This window comes from Euleptes europaea, chromosome 6, assembly GCF_029931775.1.
Source record: "Euleptes europaea isolate rEulEur1 chromosome 6, rEulEur1.hap1, whole genome shotgun sequence".
NCBI lineage: Eukaryota > Metazoa > Chordata > Lepidosauria > Squamata > Sphaerodactylidae > Euleptes > Euleptes europaea.
In genome coordinates this window covers 99,480,446-99,493,396 of record NC_079317.1, presented here as the reverse complement: position 1 = coordinate 99,493,396, position 12,951 = coordinate 99,480,446, and the positions used below count along the sequence as shown (strand labels likewise).

Genomic DNA, 12,951 nt, shown 5'->3' with positions numbered 1-12,951 from the left:
AGGTCTGTGTTTAGCTAAAGAACTGTTGCTTAACCTTCTCCTGGTTATCATTGGACTATAAGACAAACAGGCATTTCATCTCCTATGAAAGTTCAAGCTTGGCAGCCAGTGGAGCAGACCGCTTACAAGACAGAATTTGACTCAAGGAAGTCTCCACTGCTCTTTTGCTGCTCCAGCAGTTGTAATTAACTTTTATGTTGCCAATTAGCAGAGCCACCTGGTTGTTCCGCAAAATACTGGTGTTTTTACAGTTCAAAGGAGAGATGTTCACTAAATTACATTGTTTGCTCTCATGCTGGCCCCTCTCCAAAAGGGTAGCACGAACCCTTGACTTGACTCTGCTGCTCACCCCACTCTTCAAATTATTATGCAGCTCTTCAGTCAGTATACTCACCTCCGCTTTCAGGTCAGTTAATTTTAAGTTTATTTGATCTATCTTTGAGTACAAACTTATTACAGTATCAGCTATAAGTGAGGACTGTTTAAGCAGAAGCCCTGTTTCACTTGCCTTTTCTGCTGCACTCAAAATCCTCTGCTGTTTTGGAAGTAGCTCCGTGGTTGAAAGATTTCTTAGGTTAGCTGGTGACCTCACGTCTTCATCTGAAGAGGAAAGGAGAGGCTCTTGCTCTAGCAAAGAAAATCTGTTGCTGGTTAGGGACTGAACTTAGCAAGGTATCTGAATCCCAGACCTTCAGATAACAATCCATTTTTTGTTGTTTCCCAGCCTTGTTGTCAGACTCCTCCAGGGAAGAACAGAGTCGCTTCTTAGCTCCCACGATGCCCTCTCCCTCTATCAGCAACTGCTCTCTCAACTACCTTACCCAGGTACGAAAGATTTGACACTGGGTGGTAGTTAGAAAGATCTCTTGGATCCAGAGATGGTTTCTTTAAGAGTGGCCATACCACTGCCTCTTTCAAACTCCTTGGGAAAACTCCCATACTAAAGGATAGGTTGACAGTCTCTCCCAGGGGAGCCTGCTGTTGGTAAGTGGCATGGCTTGTTTTTCCCACAGATTGGTATAATTGGCTTTTTTTTTGACGAAGCTCCTGGGGGGGCATTTTTGCAGGTAGGAGTCTCAAATTTTCAGGGTAGCTTGAAGGGACTTTCCTTGCAAGAACCCCCAGGTTTGGTGAAGATTGGGTCAGGGGGTCCGAGATCATGGGGTCTGGAAGAGGTTGCCCCCTTTCTCCATTGGAATGCATTAAAAACCGTTTCTATTGGTTTTAATGGAAGAAGGGGGCGACCCCTCTCCTCCATGAACTTGTCCGCTCCCCTCTTAAAGGCTTCCAAGTTGGCAGCCATCACCACATCCTGGGGCAGGGAGTTCCACAATTTAACTATGTGTTGTGTGCAATCTCAGGTAATAGAGGCAGACATCCAGAGTCCCAAACTAAGGTGTGAGCTATGAAGCCCAGTTCAAATAAGGCAAAAGTAACCTCTGGCAGAGAGCCAAACATCCTGGTCGATAAGGTCTTTCTGTCCAGTGGCAGCCTCAAGAGACCACAGACTAGGCTCCAAGTAAGATCTTCAACAGCTCCTGGAGGATCGCCTAATGAGGGGTCCTCTGGAGCTACTTGAAGCTTCCTGAGCCAGCCGCGAGTTTCCCAGGGGCTCTCAAAGCCTTCCGAAGAAATCCGAGAAGGCTCCAGTATCCTCCTGAGCCCCTTCGCAGCAGCTAGTGATGACATGGGGCAGTCTGTGTTAATCTGGTGAAAAGCAGAGTTGTCTGGGCAGTCGATCCAGCCCAACGGTTCAAACCGAGACCAGCCGCATTCTGAACCAAGGACCACGGCAAAGTAGTTGTAGCAAACAATTATTGTTTTGTTTGTTTGTTTGTTCAGAAATATTTCACCTGTCAAGAGATCTACTCATAAGGTCTTCACAAAACAGCCCTCAGACTAAAAGCAGGCAGTAACAATACCACCTAAAAGATGGAACCATTCAGTCAAAAGTCCGGACAAAAAAGAAATGTTTGGGGCCACTGCTCGAAAGAGAGTAAATTAGGTGCCAGGTGAGCCACAAGATGAAAGCCAATCCAAAGTCAAGGCAATACTCTGAAAAACAGACATGTCTATGGTTGCCACCAGCCTCACCTCTGCAGGTGAAGACTCAAAGAATAGGTTTGGGAAGATGATCTTAACAGGTAGGTTAGACAGTATGGAAGGAAGTAGTCCTTCTAGTGCGCTTGCCTCAAGCATAAGAGCTAGTATTTTGAATTGTCCCTGGAAACAGACAAGCAGCCAGTGCAGTGATATAATGCATGTTCGATCCATAGAAGTTTCTGGACAGTTTTCAAAAGTGGCACTATGTAAAGTGTATTAGCATAATCTAACCTGGATATGATTAGAGCATAGATCACCAGGAGGCAGGGGTGGGGACAGATCACACTTTTCAAGGAGTAGCTAATAGCTGGCATGTTAGCTGAAGTCAATAAAAGGCACAGCATGCAGTAGAGGAGACCTGAGTCTCCAGTTGCAGGCCAGGATCATGCAGCGCCCCCATTCCTGCTCCTTTTTATTAATCAAGCAGTAGATGAAATAAATTGGGGAGACCTTGTCAGATATATAGAATATAGAGCTATAAACATTAGCTCCCTTCTTAATCAGAGAGAGCCTTCAAGAATGGATATGTGTTAATTACTTTTTTATTGTACCCTTCCTCTAAGGAGCTGTGATGGGACCCATAGTTCTCCCCTCGCTCATTCTATCTATACATAACTGCCAGGATCTAGCTTCTCTGTGACTAGGGAAGCTATGTTATAGGTTTCTACAAACTCTCAAGTTTGCAGAACAATCACAGCTTCTTTTGCAAAAATTATTTGGGGTTATAAACTCCTAATTACTACTGACATTTGACTTCCCTGGACTGTAAGTTGCCATAGCAATACAAATGACATGTGAAAATATAGCGGCAGTGGCCCCCAGGAGCAGAAGCTGGAGGTGGCTCTGGCATACCTCCCCATGCCTGCCTGCACTTGTAAGTCTGCTTTCTCCAACTAAAGCAGGGGTGGGGAACCTTTTTTCCGCCAAGGGCCATTTGGATATTTATAACATAATTGGCGGGCCATACAAAATGATCAACTTAAAATTAGCCGACCAAGCCCCAAGCAGGCAACTGCCCCAGATGACACCCCACACACACACGCGGGCAAGCAGGCAGGCATCCAACCAGTGGTGCACACACCCACCTGGTGGCACAGGATGGTATGTTGCACCAGCCGGGTGTAGCAATCCACCACATGCCAGAGTTGCTCCTGCTCCGCATGGTTGGGGCCGGATTCTACAACCAGCTCCAGCTACCTCCGCCTGCCGGGATGAAATGAGGACACATTGGCTAAGAACTCCCCCCCCCCGGCGCGTGCGCGCATTCTGGCTCTGCCTCCTTTAACCCCTCCATTGTTGCCACTTCCGCCCCCAGCCCTCTTGTAGTACAGAAGGAATATGTTTCTCCATGGCATGGGTGGGAAAGGGCTAACACAGTTTCTTGGGCGGTCCTAGCAGCTTCATAGCTAATGACTCTTCTGCAAGGGGGGGGAAGGTTCCTTTTCTCAGCAAAACAAACTGACATCTGCCTTGAATAGAGGCTATTCCTGTCCGCAGGAGGGGCTGGATCACTAGTCTTAGATCCTTCTGAGCTAGAGATCTGCCAGGACCCACGAAGGGCCAGACCAAATGATTTCGCAGGTCTTAAACGACCCCCGGGCCTGACGTTCCCCACCCCTGAACTAAAGATTCCAGTGGGAAACTGCTAAATTAAAATTCATCAATAGGTTTGACAGCATTTGGCAATGGGCTGATAATTTTCTTTATCTCTATAGGTTTTAAATTGCTTAACATAACTAAACATTCTGCGTTATAACCAATTGTAGTTGCTATGTTGGATCACTGTACTAATTTCTACAGTTTTCAGTTTTGCATACAAGACTCAAAAACGAGGCCACTTAACCCTTAGTTCAGTTTTTTTCTTTCTTCTCTATGCATGTAAAAAATATTGCTGAGGATTCAATTCATTGCAATTGATGGTAGACTCGGGAAAGCTTATGCTACAATAAATGCTTTCATATTTAAATGGCTATGCGATGCTTGTTTTCAATTCTCCATAGAGAAGCAGAAGGGCTGAGGAAATTTCCAAGCAATGAAAACATTTGTCTTCAGCATGGGGCTCACATTCTAAGGGGGATGAGAGGGTCCTCCACTGTGTTCTTGCATGGGGAAGGAGCAGGTTCACAATCCTTGCGAATGTGGAGACAGAGGACAAAGGTTGTTGGGATGAACAGCAGCAATAACGCACCCTATAAATGCAGTGGATGGATGCCTGCATGGACAGTGTTCTGTGGCTGAATCTGACAGTGCAAAACCTCAGCTGTGCTTGGGACTCCTTCCAAGGTTACCCAGTATCGCAAGGCTTGAACTAAAGACCTGATGCGTGCAAAGCTTGTGCTGTTCTATAGCAGTGTGCCTTTCTTTGCACTCTTTCCTGCTCCAGTATATATAGCTGGTTTCGCAACTGGGTCTAACTGCATCATGCCTGTGTCCCCCTTTCCCTGCAAAAAAGCTGCTCATCAGGGCACTCCCTCCTCCCAAGCTAAACCCTTGCCTGGGAGAGGCCCTGGTCTTGCTTCTGCCAGCCGGGCACTAGAGGCGTCTGGGTAGTATGGCTGGAGTGACTATGCTTTTTTGTTGGATGATGTGTTCAGGCCTCCATATTAGAACTAGACACACAACGCTTCCATTCCAAAACTTTATTTATATATTACATTTTTATCTCACCCTTCCTTCAAGGAGCTCAGGATGTCATATAAGGTCCCCCTTCCTCCATTTAATACTCACAGCAGTCCTGAGATGTAGGTTAGATTGTGAAAAGACTAACTGACCCAAAGTCTTCCAGTGAGTTTCAGGGCAAGTGGAGATTTGGACTTTGGGTCTCCTCAAACTTCATTTAACACTCTAACTACGACACCACACTGGTGGTTAATAATTCCCAACAGCTGAAGCCCCCAAATCATTCCAGTTGGAAAGGAACTCATAGAAACTACCCTAAACCAAAACAAAGCAGCTTCTTATCCAAGAACGAAGTCCATTCTTTGTCTGACTCATCCCTAATATCTCATAGTTATTCAGGGTCCATTGGTTAGATCAAGTTTCAGCTACTGATCAGAAAGATCTTCGTTCATGGTGGGATTAGTTCAACACCAGGTCTGCCTTTCCCCCCAAATGCTGGAGCTCTGTGGTAGCAGCCGTATGAAAAAGATTACTCTTTTCGAAGATCTCTCTTTTTCTTATGCATGTAAGTAGGCTTCAAGCCAGGTGTCTCCTGACTCCTTTAGACAGCTGTAAAAAGAGAAGGCATCTCATTAATTACAGTTGATATAAAACATATCTGACATTCTGACATTCTAGCATGTTTTCTGACATTCTAAATGGGAAAACTAACATACAAAGAAAGCAGCATCACAGCAGCATGCTCTGACCTACATACATTCATTGGAACATATTATAGGGTAGATTAGGGGTCGGCAAACTCATTAGTCAAAAGAGCCAAATATCAACAGTACAACGATTGAGATTTCTTTTGAGAGCCAAATTTCTTAAACTTAAACTATATAGGTAGGTACACTGTTTATTAAATTAATAAACTTTAATTAAAGTTTTAAGTCTTAATTAAATTATAGGTACACTGAATAAAACTTGATATACTTAATAGTGATCTTATTTATTGAAAAAAATTAAATTGTAAGTCCCTTCCATTTCCCCCTCCCCTCCTGGAGTCCTCGTCTGGAGGCGTGGTCTACCACCATAAAAGCCTATTGGTAGACCTGGCCTCCGGCTGAGTCCCATTGGGAGGCCAGGTCTACCGCCAAGAAAGCCAATGGGTAGACCTGGCCTCTGAAGGGGGACTTTTTCCCCTCCTCGGACTCCAGGTCTACCGCCAAGAAAACCAGAGGGTAGACATGGCCTCCCAATGGGACTCAGCTGGAGGCCAGGTGTACCAAAGGAAGCCCGCCCCGCCCAACAGCTGATAGGTGGGGGGCAGGAACTGCCGAGCCGCCCACCCAGCAATCGCGTGGCTAGAGGGGACGGGAGGGGAGGCTTTAGCCTCCCAACCATTGAGGGAAAGGGAAAGGGGGACCTGGCCATTCTCCACGGTGGGGGGGGGAGAGACAGCGCGCCCACTCGCCTGCTCTCTCGCACTCGCTCGCTCTCGCTCTCTCAGGCGCGCCGGCTCCGCAGCCCGGCTGTTGGCACGAGCGGGCGCGAGAGCAGGGGCTCCAAACCAAGTTCAGAGAGCCGCACTCAACAGGCCAAAGAGCTGCATGCGGCTCAGGAGTTGCAGTTTGCAGACCCCTGGGGTAGATCAATGTAACATGTATGTGTGTGTGATTCTTTCCATGCAACTGGGAACCCAGCTTTAACTTCTCAGTTGCATGGAGAAAACACTACACACATGCACGTGGTTATACATAGGTTGTATACCTACTGTTATAAATGTACAAGAAATGGTTCTATCCTATTGGCTTGGCCTAAAGTGGCATGCCTTTGGAAAGTCAAAGGCTATGAGAAAAGAATGGAAATGATTCTTGAAAACTCTAGACACTTCATCTCAATGGGTTTCAAGCATTAGGAGATAGTCCAGACTATACACAGGAATTAATATAAACAGCGTGCCAATTTGTATCATAATTACTCATCATATATTGCCTATTCTTGTACTTGCTACTGAATTTTTTATCTTTTTCCAGGAAATATGTTTCCTATTATGTTTCTTATGTTATTTCGAAAGTAGACCTTGGCATTAATCCTTCTATAGCATTTGTAGTAATCTCAGTTCTTTCTGTAATTTGTTTTATGTTTTGTTTTTATTAATATCATATAATAAAAATATATATTTTTGGAGGAGATGGGCCTGGCCAAGATCCCATAAGGGATTGGAGGGGTGACCATGCACTCTCAGCTAAAGGAATGGAACAGGAGTGTGTCTGTATGTGAAGAAACAGCAGCTTAAATTCTGGAACAGACTAAGGGAAAAGCAGACAGAACATAAGAACATAAGAAAAGCCATGCTGCAGCCTGTGTTTCAAAGCACCTAATATAATAGGCATGCTTCTCTGATCCTGGAGAGAACAGGTATGCATCATGACTAGTATCCATTTTTACTAGTAGCCATGAATATCCCTCTTTTCCATGAACATGTCCACTCCCCTCTTAAAGCCTTCCAAGTTGGCAGCCATCACCACATCCTGGGGCAGGGAGTTCCACAATTTAACTATGCATTAAGTGAAAAAAATACTTCCTTTTATCTGATTTGAATCTCTCACCCTCCAGCTTCTGCAGATTATCCCATGTTCTAGAATTATGAGAGAGGGAGAAAAGCTTCTCCCTGTCCACTCTCTCATTACCATGCATAATTTTATAAATCTCTATTATGTCTCCCCTTAACCGCCTTCTTTCCAAACTAAACAGCCCTAAGCATTTTAACCGCTCCTCATAGGGCAGTTGCTCTAGCCCCCTGATCATTTTGGTTGCTCTTTTCTGCACCTTCTCAAGCTCTGCAATACCCTTTTTAAGGTGTGGTGACCTGAACTGTACACAGTATTCCATGTGTGGTCTCGCCATAGATTTGTACAAGGGCAGTATGATAGCAGCTAGGGTTGGGCATATCAATATACCTGAACCGAAAATAAACCTGAAATTAGCTGTTTCGGCAATATTCAGGTTTTGGGTAGACCAAATACCAAAACCTGGAAATCTGCCCAAAGTCAAATAGGCGATTCCCGAAAAAGCCGAATAATTATTTGTCTTTTTGGGGTTCGGCTATTCACCTTTACCCAGATGCACGGTCTGTGCTTTCTCCCATTTTTCTATATTTTGACTGGTTTTGTTAGGGCCCCATAGTTGGGTCCCTTCTGAGGTAGGGGTCATGTAATTGGAGCCAACTTGGTCTGACCAACCATCATGTTTCAGCGGATTAATCTGAATCAAGCATAACGGTTATTTAAAAGATGGGGCTCACCCAGTCCCGTCCAGAGGGATATACCCTCCAACTAAAAAGAACTGGCTTCAACAGCTGCTCGCACCACCTGGCTTCCGAAGGAGACTTCCTCACCCGTGCGTATGAGCAGTCTCCTTCAGAACAGCCCCTGTGGTCAAGACTTCGGCTAGCTCCGATGTCACCCCCCCCCCCGAAAACCTGCCCTCAAACTGAAGGTCACCCCGAGTAGAGGCTTCGTTTCCCTGCAGTGTGACCATCTCTTGAAATCAGATTTTTGATGACTATAATAAAGGACTGTTCACAGGATGTCATTTGCCACTAAAAGAAACGTTTTCCATGCCTTATTTTTCTTGCATTTAAGCCTTTTTCCTTAGTTTGTAAGCTAATTTGCATGGACATCATGCTATGAGCCCCAGATACGAAAGGAGCCCCAGACTTTGAGGCGCCATCCTGCCAATAGGTTCTTTCCACCAGTCCTCGGCAATGCTGAACTTCTGAACCTGAAAACCAATTGACAGCTTGGCTCATAAATGCTTGGAGGATGGGTGTGACCCCTTTGCTGGCCCATAAAATTGGACCCCCTGTCCCAAAGTTCACCAAGCTTCGGTGACCATCTAAGGAGAGTCCCTTGCAGCCACACTGAAAGTTTTGTGACTCTACCTCCCAAAATGCCCCCACAGGAGCTTTGAAAAAATCCCTATAGACTATAATGGGCCTGAATTTTTTTGGTAAACCCGGAGTAAGCAGAATACCCATACTTACTGGTATGGGTATTTGGCTTATTCTGGGTTTACCAAAAAAATCAGGCCCAATAAACCCAATCCCAAAATTTACCGATTTTTTTTTTTGCATGATCCTAACAGCAGCAGGCACTACTGTGTTTTGACTGAAGCGCCTTGGGGCTGCTTCAACCTCTCTTAGTCTAGGTTGTGATATGGGGTGAAAAATCTGTTGCCTTGTAGGAGTGTCTCTGGCCCTGCAAAAACACTTTAAGTCTTCCATGCTCTCATCCAAAAGGAACCAAAATAAAAATAATATAAGCGTGAGATCTCTCACTCCTCAGGGACCTGGGGATTATGTAACACTACCTTCCAATAAATATGAACATCTCAGAGGTAAAGCTGCCACCGCAGCCCTGGTCCCTCAGCACCACCACAGATTCTTTCTCCCGCTCAGAATATTTGAAAAGAGCTTTCGGAACATCTAGAAAATATTTATGTTTAGACAGAAGGAGGAGGCAGGGAGCCTCTCAGATTTTGCTCTGGAGAGGCAAGGAAGTAGACAGTGGTCTCAATAAAAACAGAGTATGAAAAAAGATTGTGCAAGATTGTTATCATTTGAGAATGTGACTTTACTACCAGACAAAAAGGGATAATTGTAAAACTGCCATTTTAATAATCTAGTAATACACTGGGCTTGATTTTCAGCACAGGCTGGCAACCCCTGGGATCTTTTTGGGGTCAGAGCATAGGGAGGGGAGTGACACTGGGAGTGATGCTCTAGAAATTCTTCCATCATGTCACTGATATTCTAAAAATTTCTCCAAATCCCTATGGTAAATACCAGAGATTTTGGAAATTTGTAGAGTCACAGTCCCAAAGACCAGAAATGACATCACTGCATCCACAACCTCATCCTCTGTTTTCGTTCAATGTTCTGCCTATATTCAGCTGCTGCTTCCTTCTTCTCTCATCAGTCAGACCCAAGTGGAGGCTAAAATGAGCTTATACAACAAAAGCTGCCTAACTCATAAGGGCTAAAACAGACACAACACTGGGGATTCCATGTACAGAACACCCAGCATTTCTTTTTCTCTACAAATCATGTGTTATTTTTACCAAAATAACTACTATGAAAGTATGGGGGGCTCAATTTTATATTCTTGTCTCGGGCACAAAATCAGCGAGTTATGGCTCTGCCCTGAGCACATGATTCTTTAAAAAAGAGTGAGAGCTCTGTTCACAAAGCATCATATGTAGTTGACATTTTACCGCCAATGGTACTTACTGTAAAATGTCTGCAAAAGCAGTGAGGAGTGGCTTGCATTGGTAGTCAACACCATGCTTGGCACAGAGGGATTTCACCAGGGGGGCCACCTTCCAGTAGTTGTGTCGGGGCATCATGGGAAAGAGACTGTGGGAACAAAAGAGGAAGAGGCAGTTACTGTATTTATTAGTTGGCTGATAAAAAAAATAACCCACTTTTGCCCTAACAAGTCTCAAAACAGCTTACAGAAAATAGAACAATTCAGATTACAAAAATACTAAAAATGTAAGCTAAATACTAAAAATGTAAGCTAAACTTAAGACTGTGGATAAGATATAGGTAACAACTAGTAATGTGAGAGACATTAACAGCGAGAACAATGTAGTGCAAATAGTGAAAGAACATGTCACAAGAGATTAAGAGTAGTACGGAAGAGGAAGGAGTACGGAATGAAGTCCTCTTTTCCTCTATTTTTCACCACACTCAGAGTTCTATTCCTGCTGACAATTAATGTGCTGCTTGATTGTCTAGAAAGTGTTGAGTGTCTTGCTTCCACTTCCTTTTTTTTTAATCTCCTTTTCTCCAGGCAGGCAAGATGCCCTTCTTACCTCAGAGGAGAAGGAACCCTCACAGTACGTCTTCCTAGTCTCTCCACTCTTATTACTGGTCTTTGTTTGTTTGTTTGTTTGTTTGTTTGTTTATATGTTCGTTCGTTATCCAAGTAACTTTGGGAATCATTTACAACAGTGCAACTCTATTGCCTGAATACACTTGCCTTACAATGGAATTCTACAAAACAAAAGCTGCTCCCGTATTGAACAGGGGGTTGGACTAGATGGCCTATTTGGCCCCTTCCAACTCTATGATTCAATGAGTCTAAATATGAAGGGCCTAAATTGTACCTGCTGCTCACATTCTTTCCCCCTCCTCAACACATCTCTCAAACAATGTGTAGCAAAAGAAACTAATGATGTAATGTCATTGAGCAGGCTGTTGTTGCACTCCCATTTACCATTTGCTGTCACCTGCAAGGAGACACACATGCCACAACATCGTCCACAATTTGTAGTTAGAAGAAGAAGAGTTGGTTTTTATATGCCAACTTTCTCTGCCACTTAAGGGAGAATCAAACGGGCTTACAATCACCTTCCCCACAACAAACACCCTGTGAGGTAGGTGAGGCTGAGAGGGAATGACTTGCCCAAGGTCACCCAGTTGGCTTTGTGTGTAGGAGTGGGGAAATAAATCCAGTTCACCATATTAGCCTCCCCCGCTCATGTGGAGGAGTGGGGAATCAAACCCGATTCTCCAGATCAGACTCCACCGCTCCAATCCACCGTTCTTAACCACTACACCACGTTGGCTCTCTTAGACCCGTAATAACCAGTTCCACTATTTTGATTAAGGTCTCTGCCAAGAATATTCTCAGAGTGCACCCACTTTCATTCCTATACCATACTCACTGGTGTTCAATCTGGAAATTCAAGTGTCCAGTATACCAGTCGTTGAACCAAGACTGTTCCACATTACATGTTGCTGCCAGCTAAGGAAGAGACCCAGAAAAAAAGACATATGCAGCTGTAGTAAGCATGGCCTTATTTATTCTTACCCAGGCTCTGCCCTTCCTCCTTCCATCTATTTTCTGCCATCTAGGCTTACCATTTGCCTGCCTCCAACAGGCAAACTCCCACCCCAGCCCTCAATCGCCTGCACTTGATCAACTGAACAGCAGGGGGAAATTGATGGGAAACAACGTTACATGTGTTGTGACGTCACTTCTGGGTGATTGCCTGGAAGTGAAGTCACCGCATCTGTGATGTTCTAAGAATTACCCCTCTTTGGGGGGGCTGTTGACGGCACTTACACACACACATGAGGGGGGGCTGTGATGTCACTTCTGGGTAATCACCCAAAAGGCGTCTGCAACATTTCCCCCTTCCAGGCATCTGCCACCCAAAAGCTCCTGTGATTCATGGGCATGGGCCTGGCAACCCTACTCCCATCTATGTGCAGTCACTGGGTGAGGTCGTCTAGCAATTTGGGCTAAGTTGCCATCAATACACAGATGACACTCAGGTCTATCTTGCATTTCCAGCAGATCCCAGGGAGGCTGTGGAAACTGTGAACAGGTGCCTGGAGGCAGTTATTAAGGCAGAATTATAATCTAATCATAAACACTCTAGATAACATGTCAGGATCCACATATATCCAGGTATGTGTAGTCCAGTACAAAAAAAAATTACTTGTGAATCCATCTTCAAATTGTCAAAATGTGTGTTTGGAGAGGGGGGTACCCATTCACAGCTTGATATTACACAGACAGTACCTGAGAAGAGACCCAGTCCAAATTCTTGTCATAATCAATGTGCATTGGGATGTGGTTCATTTGTGCGACCCAGATGAACCAACAAGCTTGCAGGAACCTGTGGAGACAAAAGTCTTACTGTCAGTGAAGTGGTAAATATTTGCCAGGGCTATGCTACCTCAGACTGATGGGGAGGGTACATGTGATCGAATGCTTCCCCATATTAAAATATGGCCTATATTCAGAAAACTATCATGTAACAGCGAAGGCAAGACTGGAGCTTCCAGGCTGTTGTTGTTGTGGCTTGTATGAGGGAGCATTCAATCCTATGGACCCTCAAATGCATTGATAAACCTCAGACACAGTGTTATAACATGGCCATCAAACATTTAAATCACCTTGTTGTTGCTGGCCCATGTAATAATTGGTTGCTCGATAACATAATTCTTCCTTTCCCCTTTTTGCTTGTACCTATTTTATCGGTACTGTAATGGGCTGAGTGCACAGCACCAATTTGCTACTAAGAACACAGCACCCTCACAGCACCAAGAGGGGAGGGGGCACCAGCATCCCTTTCCCCTTCCTCTTGCTCCTCCTTTATAGTTAATCACTGCTGTGCAGGATTTCACTCTTCACAGCAGCCATCTAACATGGGGGTGTATGCCCAGTT

At 44.7% G+C, this 12,951-nt stretch overlaps 1 protein-coding gene across 1 annotated transcript in view; it reads right to left on the bottom strand.

Moving 5' to 3' along the window:
• Positions 1-5,199: 5,199 nt before the first annotated feature.
• Positions 5,200-12,951, bottom strand: part of LOC130479319 (acyl-CoA (8-3)-desaturase-like) — a 38,253-nt gene continuing 30,501 nt past the window's right edge. Inside the window, exons 9-12 of the mRNA XM_056851705.1 lie at positions 12,303-12,399; positions 11,440-11,519; positions 9,998-10,123; positions 5,200-5,331 (exon numbers count right to left, since the gene is read on the bottom strand). Of these exons, the coding sequence (XP_056707683.1) occupies positions 5,280-5,331; positions 9,998-10,123; positions 11,440-11,519; positions 12,303-12,399 (355 nt within the window). The 3' untranslated portion in view covers positions 5,200-5,279. The remainder of the gene's footprint in view (positions 5,332-9,997; positions 10,124-11,439; positions 11,520-12,302; positions 12,400-12,951) is intronic.